The sequence below is a fragment of the Lonchura striata genome, chromosome 35 (assembly GCF_046129695.1).
Source record: "Lonchura striata isolate bLonStr1 chromosome 35, bLonStr1.mat, whole genome shotgun sequence".
Taxonomy (NCBI): Eukaryota; Metazoa; Chordata; class Aves; order Passeriformes; family Estrildidae; genus Lonchura; species Lonchura striata.
In genome coordinates this window covers 1,034,813-1,057,850 of record NC_134637.1, presented here as the reverse complement: position 1 = coordinate 1,057,850, position 23,038 = coordinate 1,034,813, and the positions used below count along the sequence as shown (strand labels likewise).

Genomic DNA, 23,038 nt, shown 5'->3' with positions numbered 1-23,038 from the left:
TTCCATCCCTAAAAACGGGGGGGGAGGAGCCAAAAAATTGGAAGGGGACCCCCCCCTAAAAAAAAAAAACGGGAAACCCCCAAAATCGGGGGGGAAACCCCAAAATCGGCCCGGGGGGGGAGGGGCGGCCGCTCCCCTCCCCCAGCGCGGGCCGGGGGTGGGGGAGGGGCGGGGCTATTTTGGGATCCCGAAAGGTCAAAGGGGACCCGAGAAGGTCACGGGGGGGTCCCCCCCCCCACCCCGATATAAGGGGGAGCCCCCGGAGCCCCCCGAGCCGGCCCCGGACACCCCACGGTGAGTGAGCCCCAAAAACGGCCGAATTGACCCCAAAATCTGCCTGGGATGGGAGAGAGCCTAAAATAACCCAAAATAACCCAAAATTTAACCCCAAATCTGCCTGGGATGGGAGAGAGCCTAAAATAACCCAAAATAACCCAAAAAATTACCCCAAATCTGCCTGGGATGGGAGAGAGCCTAAAATAACCCAAAATAACCCAAAAAATTACCCCAAATCTGCCTGGGATGGGAGAGAGCCTAAAATAACCCAAAATAACCCAAAAAATTACCCCAAATCTGCCTGGGATGGGAGAGAGCCTAAAATAACCCAAAATAACCCAAAAAATTACCCCAAATCTGCCTGGGATGGGAGAGAGCCTAAAATAACCCAAAATAACCCAAAAAATTACCCCAAATCTGCCTGGGATGGGAGAGAGCCTAAAATAACCCAAAATAACCCAAAATTTAACCCCAAATCTGCCTGGGATGGGAGAGACACTAAAATAACCCAAAATAACCCAAAATTTAACCCCAAATCTGCCTGGGATGGGAGAGAGCCTAAAATAACCCAAAATAACCCGAAATTTACCCAAAATGTGAATAGGGAGGGAGAGACCCCAAAATAACCCAAAAAACCCAAAAATAACCCCAAAATGTGAATGGGGAGGGAGAGATCCCAAAAAAAACCCCAAAAATCCCAAAATCCGCCTGGGGAGGGAGAGACCCCCAAAAATCCCCCGGGATTGTCCCCAAATCTCCCCCGGACCCCAAAAATGACCCCGGGAACCCCAAAATCCTCCCGGGAACTCCAAAATCCCCCCGGGAACCCCAAAATCCTCTCAAGACCCCCCCAAAATCCTCAAGGGAACCCCAAAAATTCCCTTGGGACCCCAAAATCCCAGCGGGGACCCCAAAATCCCCGCGGGGACCCCAAAAATCCCCCTCGGGACCCCCAAAAATCCCTTCAGGACCCCCCAGAATTCCCACGGGAACCCCAAAATCCCCCCGAGGACCCCAGAAATTCCCCTCGGGACCCAAAAATCCCCCCGAGGACCCCAAAATCCTCTCAAGACCCCCCAAAATCCTCTAAATACCCCCCAAAAATCCCCCCGGGGACCCCAAAATCCTCTCAATACTCCCCAAAAATCCCCCCGGGGACCCCAAAATCCTCTCAAGACCCCCCAAAAATCCCCGCGGGGACCCCAAAATCCTCTCAAGACCCCCCAAAAATCCCCCCGGGGACCCCAAAATTCTCTCAAGACCCCCCAAAATCCTCCCGGGGACCCCAAAAATCCTCTCAAGAGCCCCCAAAATCCTCCCGGGGACCCCAAAAATCCCCCCGGAGACCCCAAAAATCCTCTCAAGACCCCCCAAAATCCTCTCAATACCCCCCAAAAATCCCCCCGGGGACCCCAAAATCCTCTCAAGACCCCCCAAAATCCTCTCAATACCCCCAAAAATCCCCCCGGGGACCCCAAAAATCCTCTCAAGACCCCCCAAAATCCTCTAAATACCCCCCAAAAATCCCCCCGGGGACCCCAAAAATCCTCTCAAGACCCCCCAAAATCCTCTAAATACCCCCCAAAAATCCCCCCGGGGACCCCAAAAATCCTCTCAAGACCCCCCAAAATCCCCCCGGGGACCCCAAAATCCTCCCCGGGACCCCCAAAACTCCCCGCGGGGACCCCCAACCCCCCGGTGGGCCCCACCGTGACTCAGCTCGCGGCGTTGCCCTTTTAAGGCCCCGCCCGCTCGGGGCGGGCGCGGTGACGTCATCGACGCAAGCCCCGCCCCCGCCCCGCGAGCGCCGCGGCCCAAGGTGGGGGGGGGGGGGGGGGGGCGGAATTTTGGGGTGAAAAAGGGAAAATTTGGGGCCGGGAGGGAAAAGGGGACGGGGCGGGGCCGGGCCAGGCGGGGTTTGGGGGGGAAAGGGCGGAATTTGGGGCGAAAAAGGCGAATTTTGGGTGCGGGGGGAGCGTCGGGGGCGGTTGGAGGAAACGTGAGGGGAAAAGTGCGGGTTTGGAGGGGAAAAAGCGGATTTTGGGGGGAAAAAAGCGGATTTTGGGGGGAAAAAAGCGGATTTTGGGAAGTGCAGGATTTTGAGGTGAAAAGTGCAGGTTTTGAGGTAAAAAAAAAAGTCGATTTGGAGGTTAAATTGGGAATTTCGGAGGTCGGGAGGAAATCCTGAAGGAAAAAGTGCAGATTTTGAGGAGAAAAGTGCAGGTTTTGGGTTAAAAATGCAGATTTTGAGGTAAATAGTGCAGATTTTAGGGTAGAAATCCAGATTTTGAGGTGAAAAGTGCAGGTTTTGAGGTGAAAAGTGCAGGTTTTGGGTTAAAAATGCAGATTTTGAGGTAAAAAGTGCAGATTTTAGGGTAGAAATCCAGATTTTGAGGTGAAAAGTGCAGGTTTTGCGGAGAAAAGTGCAGGTTTTGGGTTAAAAATGCAGATTTTGGGGTCAAAAGTGCAGATTTTGAGGTAAAAATGCAGATTTTTTGGGGTAAAACTGCAGATTTTGGGGTGAAAAGTGCAGGTTTTGGGGTGAAAAGTGCAGATTTTGAGGTTAAAATGCAGATTTTTGGGGTAAAAATTCAGATTTTGAGGTGAAAAGTGCCGGTTTTGGGTGAAAAGTGCAGATTTTGGGGTCTGGGGCAGATTTTGTGGTGCGGGAAAAAAAAGTTAGGTAAAAATGCAGATTTTGAGGTAAAAAGTGCAGATTTTAGGGTAGAAATCCGGATTTTGGGGTGAAAAGTGCAGATTTTGAGGTAAATTGCAGATTTTTGGGATGAAAATGCAGATTTTGGGGTAAAAATTCTGATTTTGAGGTGAAAAGTGCCGGTTTTGTGGTAAAAAATAAGTCAATTTGGAGGTTAAATTGTGAATTTTGGAGGTCAGGAGGAAATCCTGAAGGAAAAAGTGCAAATTTTGAGGGGGAAAGTTCAGATTTTGGGGTCTGGGGCAGATTTTGTGGTGTGGGAAAAAATCGTGAGGTAAAAAGTGCAGATTTTGGGGTAAAAACGCAGATTTTGAGGCGAAAAGTGCAGATTTTAGGGTAGAAATCCAGATTTTGGGGTGAAAAGTGCAGATTTTGGGGTGAAAAGTGTAAATTTTGTGGTGAAAAGTGCAGATTCTGAGGTGAAAAGTGCAGATTTTGGGGTAAAAATGCAGATTTTGAGGTAAAAAGTGCCAATTTTGGGATAGAAATCTGGATTTTGGGGTGAAAAGTGCAGATTTTGGGGTAAAAATGCAGATTTTGAGTTAAAAAAAGATCGATTTGGAGGTTAAATTGCAAATTTTGGAGGATGGGATTAAATCCTGAAGTAAAAAGTGCAGATTTTGAGATGAACAGTGCAAATTTTGGGGTCTGGTGCAGATTTGGTGGTGTGGGAACAAATCGTGAGGTAAAAAGTGCAGATTTTGGGGTAAAACTGCAGATTTTATGGTAAATAGTGCAGATTTTAGGGTAGAAATCCAGATTTTGATGTGAAAAGTGCAGATTTTGGGATGAAAAATGCAGATTTTGGGGTCTGGGGCAGATTTTGTGGTGGGTGAGGAAATCGTGAGGTGAAAATGCAGATTTTGAGATAAAAATGCAGATTTTGGGGGTGAAAATGAAGATTTTTTAGGTGAAATTGCAGATTTTTGGGATGAAAATGCAGATTTTGGGGTAAAAATTCAGATTTTGAGGCGAAAAGTGCCGGTTTTGTGGTAGAAAAAGTAGATTTGGAGGTCAAATTGTGAATTTTGGATGTTGGGAGGAAATCCTAAAGGAAAAAGTGCAAATTTTGAGGGGGAAAGTGCAAATTTTGGGGTGAAAATGCAGATTTTTGGGGTGAAAAAACAGATTTTGATGTAAAAATGCAGGTTTTGGGGTGAAAAGTGCAGATTTTGGGGTGAAAATGCAGATTTTGAGGTAAAAAAATGCAACTTTGGGGTGTTGGGAGGAAATTCTGAGGTAAAAAGTGCAAATTTTGGGGGTAAAAATCTAAATTTGTGGTTGAAAAAGGAAATTTTGGGATATGGGGAGAAAATTGTGAGGTAAAAAAATCAGATTTTGGTGTCTGGCTGCAGATTTTGGGGTGAAAATGAAGATTTTGGGGGGCTTGAACAGTTTTGGGGGAAAAATGAAGATTTTGGGGCGGGGGAGAGAAATTTTGAGGTGAAAATTGGAGATTTTGGGGTGAAAAATGTCAATATTGGAGTGGAAGGGCCAATATTGAGGTGAAAAAGGCAGATTTGGGGCAAATTTGGGACGGAAAAATCTGATTTTGGGGCAAAAAATGGCAAATTTGAGGCAAAAAGGGTCAGATAGGGTCAAATTTGAGGTGAAAAAGGTCAAATTAGAGGCGAAAATTTCAGATTTGGGAGTGGCAGCAGAATTTGGGGTGAAAATGTCAAATTTTGGGGTAAAAAAGTCAATTTTTGGCAGCAAAAGGTGGATATTGGGGTAAAAAAATTGAATTTATGGGTGAAAAAGTCAGATTTTGGGGTGAAAAGTTGAATTTTCAGGTGCAAAAGGCAGGTTTGGGGTGAAAAATTGGAATTTTGGTATGAAAAAGTCAAATTTTGGGGTGCAAAAGGCAGATTTTGGGGTAAAACAGTCAAATTTTGGGTGCAAAAGGTGGATATTGGGGTAAAAATTTAAGATGAGTGAAAAAGTCAGATTTTGGGGTGAAAAGTCGAATTTTCAGGCAAAAGGCAAATATGGGGTAAAAAACTTGGATTTGTGAGAGGAAAAGTCGAATTTTCAGGGTGCTCTCAAGGCAGATTTTGGGGTGAAAAAGGTGAATTTGGGTTGCAAAAGGCAGATTTGGGGTGCAAAAGTCGAATTTTGGTGTGAAAAAGTCAAATTTTGGGGTGCAAAAGTAGAATTTGGGGGTGCAAAAAGCAAAATTTGGGGTGAAAAAGTCGAATTTGGGGTGCAAAGGCAGAATTTGGGGTTAAAAAGTCACATTTGTGAGAGAAAAAGAGAAATTTGGGGGTTCAAAAGGTGGATTTTGGGGTGCAAAAAGTCGATTTTTGCGGTGAAAAAGGCGGATTTGGGGTGCAGAGTGGATTTTGGGGGTTCCAGGGCAGATTTTTGGGGTGCAAAATGCAGATTTTGGGTGCCCAGTGCGGATTTTAGGGATTTTGGGGTGCAAAATGCTGATTTTGGGGGTTCCAGGGGCGGATTTTGGGGTGCAAAGTGCCGATTTTGGGGGTTCCAAAGGCGGATTTTAGGGATTTTGGGGTGCTCTGTGTGGATTTTGGGGTACAGAGTGCAGATTTTGGGGGTTCCAAGGCAGATTTTGGGGTACCCCGTGCGGATTTTGGGGGTTCCAGGGTCAGTTTTGAGGTGCCCCGTGCGGATTTTGGGGATTCCAAGGCAGATTTTGGGGTGCCCCGTGCCGATTTTGGAGTGCCCAGTTCGGATTTTGGGGTTCCCGTGCCGATTTTGGGAATTCCAAGGCAGATTTTGGGGTTCCTGTGCCGATTTTGGGGGTTCCAGGGTCAGTTTTGGGGTGCCCCGTGCGGATTTTGGGGTTCCAAGGCAGATTTTTGGGTTCCAAGGCAGATTTTGGGGTGCCCCGTGCGGATTTTGGGGTCCCAAGGCAGATTTTGGGGTCCCAAGGCAGATTTTGGGGTTCCCGTGCGGATTTTGGGGTCCCAAGGCAGATTTTGGGGTCCCAAGGCAGATTTTGGGGTTCCTGTGCCGATTTTGGGAGTTCCAGGGTCAGTTTTGGGGTTCCCGTGCCGATTTTGGGGTTCCCGTGCTGATTTTGGGGTTCCAGGGTCAGTTTTGGGGTTCCCGTGCCGATTTTGGGGGTTCCAAGGCAGATTTTGGGGTGCCCCGTGCCGATTTTGGGGTTCCCGTGCCGATTTTGGGGTTCCAGGGTCAGTTTTGGGGGTTCCAAGGCAGATTTTGGGGGTTCCAAGGCAGATTTGGGGGTTCCAGGGTCAGTTTTGGGAATTCCAAGGCAGATTTTGGGGTGCCCCGTGCGGATTTTGGGGTTCCAGGGTCAGTTTTGGGGATCCCGTGCCGATTTTGGGGTTCCAAGGCAGATTTTTGGGGTTCCAAGGCAGATTTTGGGGTCCCAAGGCAGATTTTGGGGTTCCCGTGCCGATTTTGGGGTTCCCGTGCCGATTTTGGGGGTTCCAAGGCAGATTTTGGGGTGCCCCGTGCGGATTTTGGGGTTCCAAGGCAAATTTTGGGGGTTCCAAGGCAGATTTTGGGGTTCCAGGGTCAGTTTTGGGTGTTCCAAGGCAGATTTTGGGGTTCCCGTGCCGATTTTGGGGTTCCAAGGCAGATTTTGGAGTTCCCGTGCCGATTTTGGGGTTCCAGGGTCAATTTTGGGGTGCCCCGTGCCGATTTTGGGGTTCCCGTGCCGATTTTGGGGGTCCCAAGGCAGATTTTGGGGTTCCAGGGTCAGTTTTGGGGTTCCCGTGCCGATTTTGGGGTTCCAAGGCAGATTTTGGGGTTCCAAGTCAGATTTTGGGGTTCCAGGGTCAGTTTTGGGGGTTCCAAGGCAGATTTTGGAGTTCCCGTGCCGATTTTTGGGGTTCCCGTGCCGATTTTTGGGGTTCCCGTGCCGATTTTGGGGTGCCCCGTGCCGATTTTGGGGTTCCCGTGCCGATTTTGGGGTCCCAGTGCCGATTTTGGGGTTCCCGTGCCGATTTTGGGGTCCCAGTGCCGATTTTGGGGCGCGGTGGGGGCGGGGCCGCTCTCCCCTCCTCCTCCTCCTCTCCTTGAGCCGCCCTTGGCGGGGGCGGGGCGGGCCCGGGGCCCTTCCCGTGCTCGGCGCCGCCGCCCTCAGTCCCGGCCCGGCTCCCGCAGCTCCCGGACACCGCCGGACACTCCAACCCCTCCGGACACCGCCGGACACTCCAACCCCTCCGGACACCCGGACACCCGGACACTCGGACACTCGGACACTCCAACCCCGCCGGACACCCGGACACCCGGACACCCGGACACTTCCCCTCCGGACACCGCCGGACAGCCGGACACCCGGACAGTCGGACACCTCCGGACACCCGGACACCCGGACACCTCCGGACACCCGGACACCCGGACACTCGGACACTCGGACACTCCAACCCCTCCGGACACTCGGTGGGTGCCACCCCCTCACGATCCTCCTGATCTCCCTCCCGATCTCCCTCCCGATCTTCCTCCCGATCTCCCTCCCGATCTCCCGATCTTCCTCCCGATTTTCTTCCCGATCTTCCTCCCGATTTTCTTCCCGATCTTCCTCCCGATTTTCTTCCCGATCTTCCTCCCGATTTTCTTCCCGATCTTCCTCCCGATTTTCTTCCCGATTTTCCTCCCGATTTTCTTCCCGATTTTCCTCCCGATTTTCTTCCCGATCTCCCGATCTTCCTCCCGATCTTCCTCCCGATCTTCCTCCCGATTTTCTTCCCGATTTTCCTCCCGATTTTCTTCCCGATTTTCCTCCCGATTTTCTTCCCGATTTTCCTCCCGATTTTCTTCCCGATCTTCCTCCCGATCTTCCTCCCGATCTTCCTCCTGATCTCCCGATTTCCCTCCCGATTTTCTTCCTGATCTCCCGATCTCCCTCCCGATCTTCCTCCGGATCTTGCTCCCGATCTTCCTCCCGATCTTCCTCCTGATTTTCCTCCCGATCTCCCTCCCGATCTCCCGATCTCCCGATCTTCCTCCCAATCTCCCTCCCGATCTTCCTCCCAATTTTCTTCCCGATCTCCCGATTTCCCTCCTGATCTCCCTCCCAATCTTCCTCTTCCAATTCGGGATTTTCCTGGTTTTCCTCTCCCGCCCCGACCCAAAAGTCCTGGGTTTTACTCTGCGGATTTGGGGTTTTCCCTTAAAATCTGGGGTTTTCCCTTAAAATCTGGGGTTTCCCCTCAAAATTTGGGGGTTTCCCTTAAAATCTGGGGGTTTTCCCTCAGAATTTGGGGATTTCCCTTAAAATCTGGGGTTTCCCTCAGAATTTGGGGGTTTCCCTTAACATCTGGGGTTTTCCCTCAGAATCTTGGGGTTTTCCCTTAAAATCTGGGGTTTTCCCTCAGAATTTGGGGGTTTCCCTTAAAATCTGGGGGATTTCCCTCGAAATCTGGGAGTTTTCCCTTAAAATCTGGGGTTTTCCCCTCAAAATCTGGGGGATTTCCCTTAAAATCTTGGGGATTTCCCCTGTGGATTTGGGGTTTTCCCTCAAAATTTGGGGGTTTCCCTTAAAATCTGGGGTTTTCCCTCAGAATCTTGGGGTTTTCTCTTAAAATCTTGGGGATTTGCCCTGAGGATTTGGGGTTTTCCCTCAGAATTTGGGGTTTTCCCTTAAAATCTGGGGTTTTCCCTCAGAATTTGGGGTTTCCCTCAAAATCTGGCAGTTTTCCCCTGTGGATTTGGGGTTTTCCCTCGAAATCTGGGGGTTTTCCCTTAAAATCTGGGGTTTTCCCTCAAAATTTTGGGGTTTTGTCCTCAAAATCTGGGGTTTTTTTTACCCTTTCAAATCTTGGGGTTTTCCCCTCAAAGTCTTGGGATTTTCTCTTAACATCTGGGGTTTTCCCTTAAAATCTGGGGGATTTCCCTTAAAATCTGGGGGATTTCCCTTAAAATCTTGGGGATTTCCCTTAAAATCTTGGGGATTTCCCCTGTGGATTTGGGGTTTTCCCTCAAAATCTGGGGTTTCCCTCAGAATTTTGGGGTTTTCCCTTAAAATCTGGGGGTTTTCCCTCAAAATCTGGGGTTTCCCTCAGAATTTTGGGGTTTTCCCTTAAAATCTGGGGGTTTTCCCTCAAAATCTGGAGGTTTCCCTTAAAATCTTGGGGATTTCCCCTGAGGATTTGGGGTTTTCCCTTAAAATTTGGGGGTTTTCCCTTAAAATCTGGGGTTTCTCTTAAAATCTGGGGGTTTTCCCTCAAAATCTGGCGGTTTTCCCTTAAAATCTTGGGATTTTCCCTTAAAATCTTGGGATTTTCCCTTAAAATCTTGGGGTTTTCCCCCTCAAAATCTTGGGATTTCCCCTAAAAATCTTGGGGTCTTCCCCTCAGAATTTTTGGGGTTTTCCCCTCAAAATCTTGGAGCTTTTCCCAAAAATTCTTGATTTTTTTTCTCCCCTCAAATCCTGGGGTTCTTCCCCCAAAATCTTGGGGTTCTTCCCCCTCAGTGCTCCCAGTCCCTTCCCAGTGCCCCCAGTTCACTCCCAGTTCACTCCCAGTTTACTCCCAGTGCCCCCAGTGCCCTCCCAGTGCCCCCAGTTCAGTCCCAGTCCCCTCCCAGTTCACTCCCAGTGCCCCCAGTCCTTCCCAGTTCAGTTCCAGTCCCCTCCCAGTGCCCTCCCAGTGTCCCCAGTCCTTATCAGTGCCCCCCTTATCTCCTCCCAGTGCCCCCAGTTCCCTCCCAGTGCCCCCAGTTCAGTTCCAGTCCCCTCCCAGTTCACTCCCAGTCCCCTCCCAGTGCCCTCCCAGTGTCCCCAGTCCTTATCAGTGCCCTCCTTATCTCCTCCCAGTGCCCCCAGTTCACTCCCAGTTCACTCCCAGTTCACTCCCAGTTCAGTCCCAGTTCAGTCCCAGTGCTCCCAGTCCTTATCAGTGCCCTCCTTATCTCCTCCCAGTGCCCCCAGTTCACTCCCAGTTCACTCCCAGTGCCCCCAGTCCCTTCCCAGTGCTCCCAGTTCACTCCCAGTGCTTCCAGTTCCCTTCCCAGTCCCTTACCAGTGCCCCCAGTTCACTCCCAGTTCACTCCCAGTGCCCCCAGTACCCTCCCAGTGCCCCCAGTTCACTCCCAGTTCACTCCCAGTTCACTCCCAGTGCCCCCAGTGCCCCCAGTTCACTCCCAGTTCACTCCCAGTGCCCCCAGTTCACTCCCAGTGCCCCCCTTATCTCCTCCCAGTGCCCCCCCAGTGCCCTCCCAGTGCCCCCAGTGCCCTCCCAGTGCCCCCAGTTCACTCCCAGTGCCCTCCTTATCTCCTCCCAGTGCCCCCAGTGCCCCCCTTATCTCCTTCCAGTCCCCTCCCAGTTCAGTCCCAGTGTCCCCAGTTCACTTCCACTGCCCCCAGTCCCCTCCCAGTGCCCCCAGTCCTTCCCAGTTCATTCCCAGTTCACTCCCAGTGCCCCAGTCCTTATCAGTGCCCTCCTTATCTCCTCCCAGTGCCCCCAGTGCCCCCCTTATCTCCTTCCAGTCCCCTCCCAGTTCAGTCCCAGTGTCCCCAGTTCACTTCCACTGCCCCCAGTCCCCTCCCAGTGCCCCCAGTCCTTCCCAGTTCATTCCCAGTTCAGTCCCAGTGCCCCCAGTCCTTATCAGTTCTCTTCTTATCTCCTCCCAGTCCTCTCCCAGTGCCCCAAGTTCAGTCCCAGTCCCCTCCCAGTTCACTCCTTATCTCCTCCCAGTCCACTCCCAGTGCCCCCAGTTCACTCCCAGTTCACTCCCAGTTCACTTCCAGTTCACTCCCAGTGCCCCAGTCCTTATCAGTGCCCTCCTTATCTCCTCCCAGTGCCCCCAGTGCCCTCCCAGTCCTCTCCCAGTGGCTCCAGTTCACTCCCAGTACCCCCAGTCTCCTCCCAGTCCCCTCCCAGTTCAGTCCCAGTGCCCCCAGTTCATTTCCACTGGCCCCAGTCCCCGCCCAGTCCACTCCCAGTGCCCCCAGTGCCCTCCCAGTCCCCTCCCAGTTCAGTCCCAGTGCCCCCAGTCCTTATCAGTGCCCTCCTTATCTCCTCCCAGTGCCCCCAGTTCACTCCCAGTTCATCCCCAGTTCAGTCCCAGTCCCTTCCCAGTGCTCCCTGACCTTTACCAGTCACTCCCAGTCACTCTCAACCTGTTCCCAGTCCCTCCCAGTTCAGTCCCAGTTCACTCCCAATTCATTCCTTATCCCCTGAAGTTCCTCCCAGTCCCTCCCAGTTCATTCCCAGTTTTCTCCCAGTCCCTCCCAGTCTGTCCCAGTACCCTCCCAGTCCTTCCCAGTCCCTCCCAGTCCCCTCCCAGTCCCTCCCAGTCCCTCCCAGTCCCCCCCAGTCCCCTCCAGTCCCTCCCAGTCCTTCCCAGTTCATTTCCAGTCCCCTCCCAGTCCCTCCCAGTCCCCTCCCAGTCCCCTCCCAGTCCCTCCCAGTCTGTCCCAGTCCCTCCCAGTCCCCTCCCAGTCGCTCCCAGTCCCCCTCTCTCCCCTTTTCGGGGACCCCTCGGGGGTGTGGCCGTGCCCGTGCCCCTCCCCCACCTCAGGCGTGGCCGATGACGTCACGGCCACCCCTCTGATGTCACGGTGACGTCACGGTGAGGTCACGGTGATGTCCCGGTGTCCCCCAGCAAGATGGCGCCCCCCGTGCCCGCGCTCACCCCCGAGCAGAAGAAGGAGCTGGCGGACATCGCCCAGCGCATCGTGGCCCCCGGCAAGGGCATCCTGGCTGCTGACGAGTCCACTGGTCTGTACTGGGACGGACTGGGAGGGACTGGGATGGACTGGGAATGGATTGGGAGTGAACTGGGACAGACTGGGAGGGACTGGGACTGACCGGGGCCATCGCCCAGCGCATTGTGGCCCCCGGCAAGGACATCCTGGCTGCTGACGAGTCCACTGGTCTGTACTGGGACGGACTGGGAGGGGACTGGGAATGGGCTGGGACTGACTGGGAGTGAACTGGGACGGACTGGGATGGACTGGTGGGGACTGGGATGGACTGGGACCGACTGGTGGGGACTGGGAGGGAACTGGGATGGACTGGGAGGGGACTGGGAGTGAACTTGGAGGGTTTTTACAGGTTCTAACTGGTTTATACCGGTTTTAACTGGTTCATATAGGTTAAAACTGGTTTATACAGGCTCTAACTGGTTCATACAGGTTCTAACTGGTTTATACAGGTTCTATGTGGCTTATACAGGTTCTAACTGGTTTATAATGGTTCTAACTGGTTTATACAGGTTCTGAGTGGTTTATACCGGTTCTGACTGGTTTATACAGGTTCTAACTGACTTATACAGGTTCTAACTGGTTTATACAGGTTCTGAGTGGTTTATACCAGTTCTAACTGGCTTATAATGGTTCTAACTGGCTTATACAGGTTCTAACTGGTTTATACTGGTTCTGAGTGGCTTATACAGGTTCTAACTGTTTTATACAGGTTCTAACTGGTTTATACAGATTCTAACTGGTTCATACAGGTTCTAACTGGTTTATACAGATTCTAACTGGTTCATACAGGTTCTAACCGGTTTATACAGGATCTGAGTGGTTTCTACTGGTTCTAACCGGTTCTAACGGCTCCTGACCTGTCTCCCCCCACCCCAGGCAGCATCGCCAAGCGCCTGAGCTCGGTGGGCGCCGAGAACACGGAGGAGAACCGGCGCTGGTACCGGCAGCTGCTCTTCACGGCCGACAAGCGCGTGGAGCCGTGCATCGGCGGCGTCATCCTCTTCCACGAGACCATGTACCAGAAGGCCGACGACGGGCGCCCCTTCCCGCAGGTCATCCGCGACAAGGGCGCCCTGGTGGGCATCAAGGTGGGCATCGGGACGCCGCGGGGACACCACGGGGCTTGGGAACTCGGGTGGGGTGGGTTGGGTTCATTGAGTTGGGTTTGGGTTGGGTTGGGTTGGTTGGGTTGAGTTGAGTTGGTTGGGTTGGGTTGGATGAGTTGAGTTGGGTTGGGTTCAATGAGTTGGGTTGGGTTGGTTGGGTTGGGTTGGGTTGGGTTGGATGAGTTGAGTTGGGTTGGGTTCAATGAGTTGGGTTGGGTTGGTTGGGTTGGGTTGGGTTGGGTTGGGTTCATTGAGTTGGGTTTGGGTTGAGTTGGGTTGGATGGGTTGGGTTGAGTTGGGTTCATTGAGTTGGGTTGGGTTGGATTGGCTGGGTTGGTTGGGTTGAGTTGGGTTGAGTTCAATGTGTTGGGTTGGGTTGGTTGGGTTGGGTTGGGTTGGTTGGGTTGGTTGGTTGGGTTGGGTTGGGTTGGGTTGGTTGGGTTGGGTGGGTTGGTTGGTTGGTTGGGTTGGTTGGGTTGGTTGGGTTGGTTGGTTGGTTGGGTTGGGTTGGTTGGTTGGGTTGGTTGGTTGGGTTGGTTGGGTTGGTTGGTTGGTTGGGTTGGGTTGGTTAGGTGGGTTGGGTTGGTTGGTTGGGTTGGGTTGGTTGGGTTGGTTTGGTTGGGTTCGGTTGGGTTGGTTGGTTGGGTTGATTGGGTTGGTTGGGTTGGGTTGGTTGGGTTGGTTGGGGACACCTTGGGGACGTTGGGGACACCTTGGGGACGTTGGGGACATGTTGGGGACCTTGGGGACATTGGGGACACCTTGGGGACGTTGGGGACATGTTGGGGACCGGGTGCCGCTGGCGCCGTCCCCGTCCCGCTGACGCCGGCGCTGCCGCAGGTGGACAAGGGCGTGGTGCCCCTGGCTGGCACCAACGGCGAGACCACGACCCAGGGTGAGTGACAGCGCTGTCCCCAGGGCCACCACCCAGTGTCCCCGGGGTCACCCAGTGTCCCCAGGGCCACCACCCAATGTCCCCAAGGTCACCAATGTGTCCCCAAGGTCACCAACCTGTCCCCAAGGCCACCAACCTGTCCTCAGGGCCACCACCCAATGTCCCCAGGGCCACCTAATGTCCCCAAGGCCACCCAATCTCCCCAGGGCCACCCAATGTCCCCAGGGCCACCAACCTGTCCCCAAGGCCACCCAATGTCCCCAGGGCCACCCAATGTCCCCAGGGCCACCCCATGTCCCCAGGGCCACCCAATGTCCCCAAGGTCACCAAACTGTCCCCAGTGTCACCAACCTGTTCCCAGGGCCACCCCATGTCCCCAGGGCCACCCAATGTCCCCAGTGCCACCCCATGTCCCCAGGGCCACCCCATGTCCCCAGGGCCACCCAATGTCCCCAGGGCCACCCCATGTCCCCAGGGCCACCCAATGTCCCCAAGGCCACCCCATGTCCCCAGGGCCACCCCATGTCCCCAGGGCCACCCAATGTCCCCAGGGCCACCAACCTGTTCCCAGGGCCACCCCATGTCCCCAGGGCCACCCCATGTCCCCAGGGCCACCGCGCTGTCCCCAAGGTCACCAACCTGTCCCCAGGGCTACCGCCGTGTCCCCAGTGCCACCACCCTGTCCGCAAGGCCACCGTGCTGTCCCCAAGGCCAGCAAAGTGTCCCCAAGGTCACTGTGCTGTCCCCAGGGCCACTGCCCTGTCCCCAGTGCCACCAACCTGTTCCCAAGGCCACTGCCCTGTCCCCAGGGCCACCCAATGTCCCCAGTGTCACCGCCGTGTCTCCAGTGCCACCACTGTGTCCCCAGTGCCACCAACCTGTCCCCAAGGCCACCGTCCTGTCCCCACGCCCGTGTCACACCATGTCCTCAGTGCCACCGCCGTGTCCCCATGCCCGTGTCACACCATGTCCTCAGTGCCACCGCCGTGTCCCCATGCCCGTGTCACCCTCCCAGCGCCTCCCGTGCCACCGCAGGCCCCGTGTCCCCAATGTCCCCAATGTCCCCAAGGTGCTCACGGTGCCCCGTGTCCCTGTGCCACCGATGGCCCCGATGGCCCCAGGACTTGGTGGCCTCATGGAGCCCCTGGATTGTCCCCAGATGTCCCCAATGTCCCCAATGTCCCCAATGTTTCCATTGCCCCAAATGACCCCCATGTCCCCAGTGTCCCCATTGTCCCCAATGTCCCCAACACCTCCAAGGTCCGCAGTGCTCTCCAGGTTCTCCATGACCACAACATCTTCAATGTCCCCAATGTCCTCATTGCCCCCAATGTCTCCAATGCCCCCAACATCCCCATTGTCCCCATGTCCCCAATGTCCCCAATGTCCCCAAATGTCCCCAATGTCCCCAGTGTCCCCATTGTCCCCAATGTCCCCATTGTCCCCAATGTCCCCGCTGTCCCCAGGGCTGGACGGGCTGATGGAGCCTCCTCAGTGCCCTGTGACCCCTGTGCCACCGATGTCCCCAATGTCCCCAACGTCCCCAATGCCCCAACGTCCCCAATGCCCCAAATGTCCCCAATCCCCCAAATGTCCCCAATGTCCCCAGTGCTCTCCAGGTTCTCCATGGCCACAATGTCCCCAGTACCCCAAATGTCCCCAAATGTCCCCAATGTCCCCAGTGTCCCCAATTCCCCCCAATGTCCCCAATGTCCCCAATATCCCCAGTGTCCCCAAATGTCCCCAAATGTCCCCAATGTCCCCAATGTCCCCCAAATGTCCCCAATCCCCCCAATGTCCCCAATGTCCCCAATGTCCCCAATCCCCCCAATGTCCTCAATGTCCCCAATGTCCCCAACACCCCAAATGTCCCCAATGTCCCCAACATCCCCGATGTCCCCGATGCCCCCAATGTCCCCGATGTCCCCGCTGTCCCCAGGGCTGGACGGGCTGATGGAGCGCTGTGCGCAGTACAAGAAGGACGGCGCCGACTTTGCCAAGTGGCGCTGCGTGCTGAAGATCTCGGCGCACACGCCCACGCGCCTGGCGGTCATGGAGAACGCCAACGTGCTGGCGCGCTACGCCAGCATCTGCCAGCAGGTCAGCCCCGATGTCCCCTGATGTCCCCAGATGTCCCCAGCCTGGCCCCGCGGCCTGGGGACGGAGCTGAGCGGAGGTGGCACCGAAAGGTGGCATCTGGAGGGGGTTTGGTGGCACCACAAAGGGTTTGGTGGCATCTGGAAAGGTTTAGTAGCAGCTAGACTGGGTTTGGTGGCATCTGGAGGGGGTTTGGTGGAATCTGGAGGGGGTTTGGTGGCATCTGGAGAGGAGTTTGGTGGCATCTGGAGAGGGGTTTGGTGACATCTGGAGGGGGTTTGGTGGCATCTGGAGGGGGTTTGGTGGCATCTGGAAAGGTTTAGTGGCAGCTAGACTGGGTTTGGTGGCATCTGGAAGGGGTTTGGTGGAATCTGGAGGGGGTTTGGTGGCATCTGGAGAGGAGTTTGGTGGCATCTGGAAAGGTTTAGTAGCAGCTAGACTGGGTTTGGTGGCATCTGGAGGGGGTTTGGTGGCATCTGGAGAGGAGTTTGGTGGCATCTGGAGGGGGTTTGGTGGCATCTGGAGATGGTTTAGTGGCATCTGGAGAGGAGTTTGGTGGCATCTGGAGGGGGTTTGGTGGCATCTGGAGATGGTTTAGTGGCATCTGGAGAGGGTTTAGTGGCATCTGGAGAGGGTTTAGTGGCATCTGGAAGGGTTTTGTGGCATCTGGAGAGGAGTTTGGTGGCATCTGGAGGGGGTTTGGTGGCATCTGGAAAGGTTTAGTAGCAGCTAGACTGGGTTTGGTGGCATCTGGAAGGGGTTTAGTGGCATCTGGAGGGGGTTTGGTGGCACCACAAAGGGTTTGGTGGCATCTGGAAAGGTTTAGTAGCAGCTAGACTGGGTTTGGTGGCATCTGGAGGGGGTTTGGTGGCATCTGGAGGGGGTTTGGTGGCATCTGGAAGGGTTTTGTGGCATCTGGAGAGGGTTTAGTGGCATCTGGAAGGGTTTTGTGGCATCTGGAGAGGGGTTTGGTGACATCTGGAGGAGGTTTGGTGGCATCTGGAGAGGGTTTGGTGGCATCTGGAGGGGGTTTGGTGGCATCTGGAAAGGTTTAGTAGCAGCTAGACTGGGTTTGGTGGCACCTGGAAGGGTTCGGTGGCACCTGGAAGGGTTTGGTGGCATCTAAACAGGGTTTGGTGGCATCTGGAGGGGGTTTGGTGGAATCTGGAGAGGGTTTGGTGGCATCTGGAAAAGTTTAGTAGCAGCTAGACTGGGTTTGGTGGCATCTGGAAGGGATTTGGTGACATCTAGACTGAGTTTGGTGGCACCTGGAAGGGTTCGGTGGCACCACAAAGCGTTTGGTGACATCTAAACAGGGTTTGGTGGCAGCTAGATTGGGTTTGGTGGCATCTGGAGGGGGTTTGGTGGAATCTGGAGGGAGTTTGGTGGCACCTAGAGAGGGTTTGGTGGAATCTGGAGGGAGTTTGGTGGCACCTAGAGAGGGTTTGGTGGAATCTGGAGGGGGTTTGGTGGCATCTGGAGGGGGTTTGGTGGCACCTGGAAGGGTTTGGTGGCACCTGGAGAGGATTTAGTGGCACCTGGAGGGGGTTTGGTGTCACCTCATTGCCCTTGGCTCCCCCGTCCCCTCGGTGTCCCCGCGGTGGCTGACGTGTCCTGGTGTCCCCTGTCCCCTCGGTGTCCCCTGGCTGTCCCTGACGTGTCCCCTCGTGTCCCCAGAACGGCATCGTGCCCATCGTGGAGCCCGAGATCCTCCCGGACGGTGACCACGACCTCAAGACCTGCCAGTACGTCACCGAGAAGGTCCGTGCCACCCCGGGGTCCCCAGTGTCCCCAAAGTGTCCCCAGATGTCCCCAAAGTGTCTCCAAAGTGTCCCAAAGTGTCCCCAGGTATCCCCAAAGTGTCCCCAGGTGTCCCAAAGTGTCCCCAGGTGTCTCCAGGGGTCCTCAATGTCCCCAATGGTGTCCCCAATGTCCCCAGGTCCTGGCAGCCGTGTACAAAGCCCTCAGTGATGTCCCCAATGATGTCCCCAATGATGTCCCCAATGTCCCCAGGTCCTGGCAGCTGTGTACAAGGCCCTCAGTGATGTCCCCAATGATGTCCCCAATGTCCCCAATGATGTCCCCAGGTCCTGGCAGCTGTGTACAAGGCCCTCAGTGATGTCCCCAATGATGTCCCCAATGTCCCCAATGATGTCCCCAGGTCCTGGCAGCCGTGTACAAAGCCCTCAGTGATGTCCCCAATGATGTCCCCAATGATGTCCCCAATGGTGTCCCCAATGTCCCAAATGGTGTCCCCAATGTCCCCAGGTCCTGGCAGCTGTGTACAAGGCCCTCAGTGACCACCACGTGTCCCCAGTGTCCCCAGTGATGTCCCCAATGATGTCCCCAATGTCCCCAATGATGTCCCCAGGTCCTGGCAGCCGTGTACAAGGCCCTCAGTGACCACCACGTGTCCCCAATGTCCCCAATGATGTCCCCAATGTCCCCAGGTCCTGGCAGCTGTGTACAAGGCCCTCAGTGATGTCCCCAGTGATGTCCCCAATGATGTCCCCAATGTCCCCAATGTCCCCAGGTCCTGGCAGCTGTGTACAAAGCCCTCAGTGATGTCCCCAATGATGTTCCCAATGATGTCCCCAATGATGTCCCCAATGATGTCCCCAATGTCCCCAATGATGTCCCCAGGTCCTGGCAGCTGTGTACAAGGCCCTCAGTGACCACCACGTGTACCTCGAGGGGACGCTGCTGAAGCCCAACATGGTGACCGGGGGCCACGCCTGTGCCACCAAGTACAGCCCCGAGGAGATCGCCATGGCCACCGTCACCGCGCTGCGCCGCACCGTGCCACCCGCCGTGCCAGGTCAGTGTCACCTGTGTCACCTCCCTGTGTCACCTCCCTGTGTCACTGTCCCTGTGTGTCACCTCCCTGTGTCACTGTCCCTGTGCCATGGCCACCGTCACCGCGCTGCGCCGCACCGTGCCACCCGCCGTGCCAGGTCAGTGTCATTGTCACCTGTGTGTCACTGTCACCTCCCTGTGTCACTGTCCCTGTGTCACTGTCACCTCCCTGTGTCACTGTCCCTGTGCCATGGCCACCGTCACCGCGCTGCGCCGCACCGTGCCACCCGCCGTGCCAGGTCAGTGTCACCTGTGTCACCTGTCACCTGTGTCACCTCCCCGTGTCACTGTCCCTGCAGGGTGGCACCTGTGTCACCTCAGTGTCCCCGTGTCCCGTGTGCCACCCGCTGTCCCTGCAGGGTGGCACCTCGTCCCTCGCTGTCCCCAGGGTGTCCCCAGGGTGTCCCCAGGGTGTCCCCAGGGCGAGGAGGAGCCATCGCTGTCCCCAATGTCCCCAGTGTCCCTGTGCCATCACCGTGTCCCCGAGTGTCCCCAGGCTGGTGTCACCAATGTCCCCAATGTCCCAGTGTCCCAGTGTCCCTGAGTGTCCCCAGGCTGGTGTCACCTCAATGTCCCCAATGTCCCAGTGTCCCCAGTGTCCCTGAGTGTCCCGGTGTCCCCAGGCTGGTGTCACCTCAATGTCCCCAATGTCCCCAGGCTGGTGTCACACTGATGTCACCTCAATGTCCCCAGTGTCCCTGTGCCATCACCGCATCCCTGAGTGTCCCCAGGCTGGTGTCACACTGATGTCCCCATGTCACCAATGTCCCCAATGTCCCCAGTGTCCCTGTGCCATCACCGCATCCCTGAGTGTCCCCAGGCTGGTGTCACACTGATGTCCCCAATGTCCCAGTGTCCCCAGGCTGGTGTCACCTCAATGTCCCCAATGTCCCAGTGTCCCCAGGCTGGTGTCACCTCAATGTCCCCAATGTCCCCAGGCTGGTGTCACACTGATGTCCCCATGTCCCCAATGTCCCCAGTGTCCCTGAGTGTCCCCAGGCTGGTGTCACACTGATGTCCCCAATGTCCCAGTGTCCCCAGGCTGGTGTCACAATGATGTCACCTCAATGTCCCCAATGTCCCCAGTGTCCCTGAGTGTCCCCAGGCTGGTGTTACAGAGATGTCACCAATGTCCCCTCGATGTCCCCAATGTCCCCAGTGTCCCTGTGACATCGCCGTGTCCCTGAGTGTCCTGGTGTCCCCAGGCTGGTGTCACACTGATGTCACCTCAATGTCCCCAATGTCCCAGTGTCCCCAGGCTGGTGTCACCTTAATGTCCCCAATGTCCCCAGTGTCCCTGTGCCATCGCCGTGTCCCTGAGTGTCCCCAGGCTGGTGTCACCTCAGTGTCACCTCAATGTCCCCAATGTCCCCTCGATGTCCCCTCAGGGATCACGTTCCTGTCGGGTGGCCAGAGCGAGGAGGAGCCTCTGAACCTCAACGCCATCAACCGCTGCCCCGTGTCCCCAATGTCCCCAATGTCCCCAATGTCCATGAGTGTCCCCAGGCTGGTGTCACCTCAATGTCACCTCAATGTCCCCAATGTCCCCACAGGGATCACGTTCCTGTCGGGTGGCCAGAGCGAGGAGGAGCCTCTGAACCTCAACACCATCAACTGCTGCCCCATGTCCCCAATGTCCCCAATGTCCCTGAGTGTCCCCAGGCTGGTGTCACCTCAATGTCCCCAATGTCCCCACAGGGATCACGTTCCTGTCGGGTGGCCAGAGCGAGGAGGAGGCCTCTCTGAACCTCAACGCCATCAACCACTGCCCCGTGTCCCCAATGTCCCCAATGTCCCTGAGTGTCCCAGTGTCTCCAGGCTGGTGTCACCTCAATGTCACCAATGTCCCCAATGTCCCTGAGTGTCCCAGTGTCTCCAGGCTGGTGTCACCTCAATGTCACCAATGTCCCCTCGATGTCCCCTCAGGGATCACGTTCCTGTCGGGTGGCCAGAGCGAGGAGGAGCCTCTGAACCTCAACGCCATCAACCGCTGCCCCGTGTCCCCAATGTCCCCAGTGTCCCTGTGCCATATCTGTGTCCTTGAGTGTCCCAGTGTCCCCAGGCTGGTGTCACCTCAATGTCACCAATGTCCCCTCGATGTCCCCTCAGGGATCACGTTCCTGTCGGGTGGCCAGAGCGAGGAGGAGCCTCTGAACCTCAACGCCATCAACTGCTGCCCCGTGTCCCCAATGTCCCCAATGTCCCTGAGTGTCCCCAGGCTGGTGTCACCTCAATGTCACCAATGTCCCCTCGATGTCCCCTCAGGGATCACGTTCCTGTCGGGTGGCCAGAGCGAGGAGGAGGCCTCTCTGAACCTCAACGCCATCAACCGCTGCCCGCTGTCCCCAATGTCCCCAATGTCCCTGAGCTGTATCTGAGTGTCCCGGTGTCCCCAGGCTGGTGTCACCTCAATGTCCCCAATGTCCCCACAGGGATCACGTTCCTGTCGGGTGGCCAGAGCGAGGAGGAGGCCTCTCTGAACCTCAACGCCATCAACCGCTGCCCGCTGGCCCGGCCCTGGGCCCTGACCTTCTCCTACGGCCGCGCCCTGCAGGCCTCGGCCCTCAAGGCCTGGGCGGGCAAGAAGGACAACACCAAGGTGGCCCAGGAGGAGTACGTCAAGAGGGCCCTGGTAGGTGACATTGGGGACATTGGGGACATGGGGGACATCTCAGGGACATTGAGGTCATTGGGGTGGCAGGAGAAGCGTTGGGGTTGTGGCCATTGGGGACACAAGGACAGGGACAACACCAAGGTGGCCCAGGAGGAGAACGTCAAGAGAGCCCTGGTAGGTGACATTGGGGACATTGGGGACACCTTGGGGACACCTCACAGACACCTTGGGGTCATTAGGGTGGCAGGAGAATCGTTGGGGTTGTGGCCATTGGGGACACAAGGACAAGGATCACAGCAAGGTGGCCCAGGAGGAGAAGGTCAGGAGAGCCCTGGTAGGTGAGATGGGGACATTGGGGACACCTCACAGACACCTCGGGGTCGTTGGGGTGGCAGGAGAAGCCATGGGGACATTGGGAACACCATGGGGGACATTCAGAGGACATGGGGACGTTGAGGGATCTTGGGGACGTTGGGGACACCTTGGGGATACAAGGACAGGGACAACACCAAGGTGGCCCAGGAGGAGAACATTGAGAGAGCCCTGGTAGGTGACATGGGGACATTGGGGACACCTTGGGGTCATTGGGGTGGCAGGAGAAGCGTTGGGGTTGTGGCCATTGGGGACACAAGGACAGGAACAACACCAAGGTGGCCCAGGAGGAGAACATCAAGAGGGCCCTGGTAGGTGACATTGGGGACACCTTGGGGACACCTCACAGACACCTTGGGGTCATTGGGGTGGCAGGAGAAGCGTTGGGGACACTGGGGACACCTTGGGGGCACAAGGACAAGGATCACACCAAGGTGGCCCAGGAGGAGAAGGTCAGGAGAGCCCTGGTAGGTGACATTGGGGACACCTCGGGGACATTGGGGACACCTCGGATTCGTTGGGGTGGCAGGAGAGAGTTGAGGAGTGACCCATGGAGACACAAGGGCAGGGAGACCACAGCAAGGTGGCCCAGGAGGAGAACGTTGAGAGAACCCTGGTAGGTGACATGGGGACATTGGGGACACCTTGGGGTCATTGGGGTGGCAGGAGAAATGTTGGGGTTGTGGCCATTGGGGACACAAGGACAGGGACAACACCAAGGTGGCCCAGGAGGAGAAGGTCAGGAGAACCCTGGTAGGTGAGATGGGGACACCTTGGGGACACCTCACAGACACCTCGGGGTCGTTGGGGTGGCAGGAGAAGCGTTGGGGTTGTGGCCATTGGGGACACAAGGACAGGGACAACACCAAGGTGGCCCACGAGGAGAAGGTCAGGAGAGCCCTGGTAGGTGACACTGGGGACACCTCAGGGACACTGGGGACACTGGAGCCCCTGATGTCCCCAAACCCCCCCTGATGTCCCCCATGTCCCCGATGTCCCCAGGCCAACTCGCTGGCGTGCCAGGGCAAGTACACCCCGAGTGGCACCGCGGGGGCGGCGGCCAGCGAGTCCCTGTTCGTGTCCAACCACGCCTACTGAGCACCGCTGGCCACCAGCTGCTGGCCACCAACCATCCCCTGACATCTGCTGGCCACCACCGACCATCCGCTGACCACCCCTGGAACCCAACTGCCAACCACTGCTGGTCACCACCGACCAGCTGATGGCCACCACCAACCACCACTGGCCACCACCGACCATCTGCTGACCATCTGCTGACCACTGCTGGCCACCAACCATCCCCTGACATCTGCTGGCCACCACCGACCATCCGCTGACCACCCCTGGAACCCGACTGCCAACCACTGCTGGTCACCACCGACCAGCTGCTGACCACTGCTGGCCACCAACCATCCCCTGACATCTGCTGGCCACCACCGACCATCCGCTGACCACCCCTGGA

At 55.9% G+C, this 23,038-nt stretch overlaps 1 protein-coding gene and 1 long non-coding RNA gene across 3 annotated transcripts in view; both read left to right on the top strand.

Moving 5' to 3' along the window:
- Positions 1–244: 244 nt before the first annotated feature.
- The window catches only part of ALDOA (aldolase, fructose-bisphosphate A), a 23,461-nt gene continuing 667 nt past the window's right edge, over positions 245–23,038 (top strand). Inside the window, exons 1-10 of one of the 2 annotated variants that reach the window (XM_077789586.1) lie at positions 245–294; positions 7,091–7,369; positions 11,534–11,649; positions 12,513–12,724; positions 13,583–13,637; positions 15,577–15,737; positions 17,412–17,495; positions 18,378–18,552; positions 21,023–21,222; positions 22,579–23,038. The exon at positions 22,579–23,038 is cut by the window's right edge and continues 667 nt beyond it. In XM_077789586.1, coding sequence (XP_077645712.1) covers positions 11,538–11,649; positions 12,513–12,724; positions 13,583–13,637; positions 15,577–15,737; positions 17,412–17,495; positions 18,378–18,552; positions 21,023–21,222; positions 22,579–22,674 — 1,095 coding nt within the window. In that variant the 5' untranslated portion in view covers positions 245–294; positions 7,091–7,369; positions 11,534–11,537 and the 3' untranslated portion in view covers positions 22,675–23,038. Of the gene's footprint in view, positions 295–7,090; positions 7,370–11,533; positions 11,650–12,512; positions 12,725–13,582; positions 13,638–15,576; positions 15,738–17,411; positions 17,496–18,377; positions 18,553–20,855; positions 20,984–21,022; positions 21,223–22,578 lie in introns of those variants that run through there. The other variant, XM_077789585.1, reaches the window with a different exon arrangement.
- Positions 18,777–20,339, top strand: LOC144247899 (uncharacterized). Its single transcript, XR_013341363.1, has 2 exons — positions 18,777–18,829; positions 20,289–20,339. It is a non-coding gene; the product is annotated as an uncharacterized LOC144247899 (long non-coding RNA).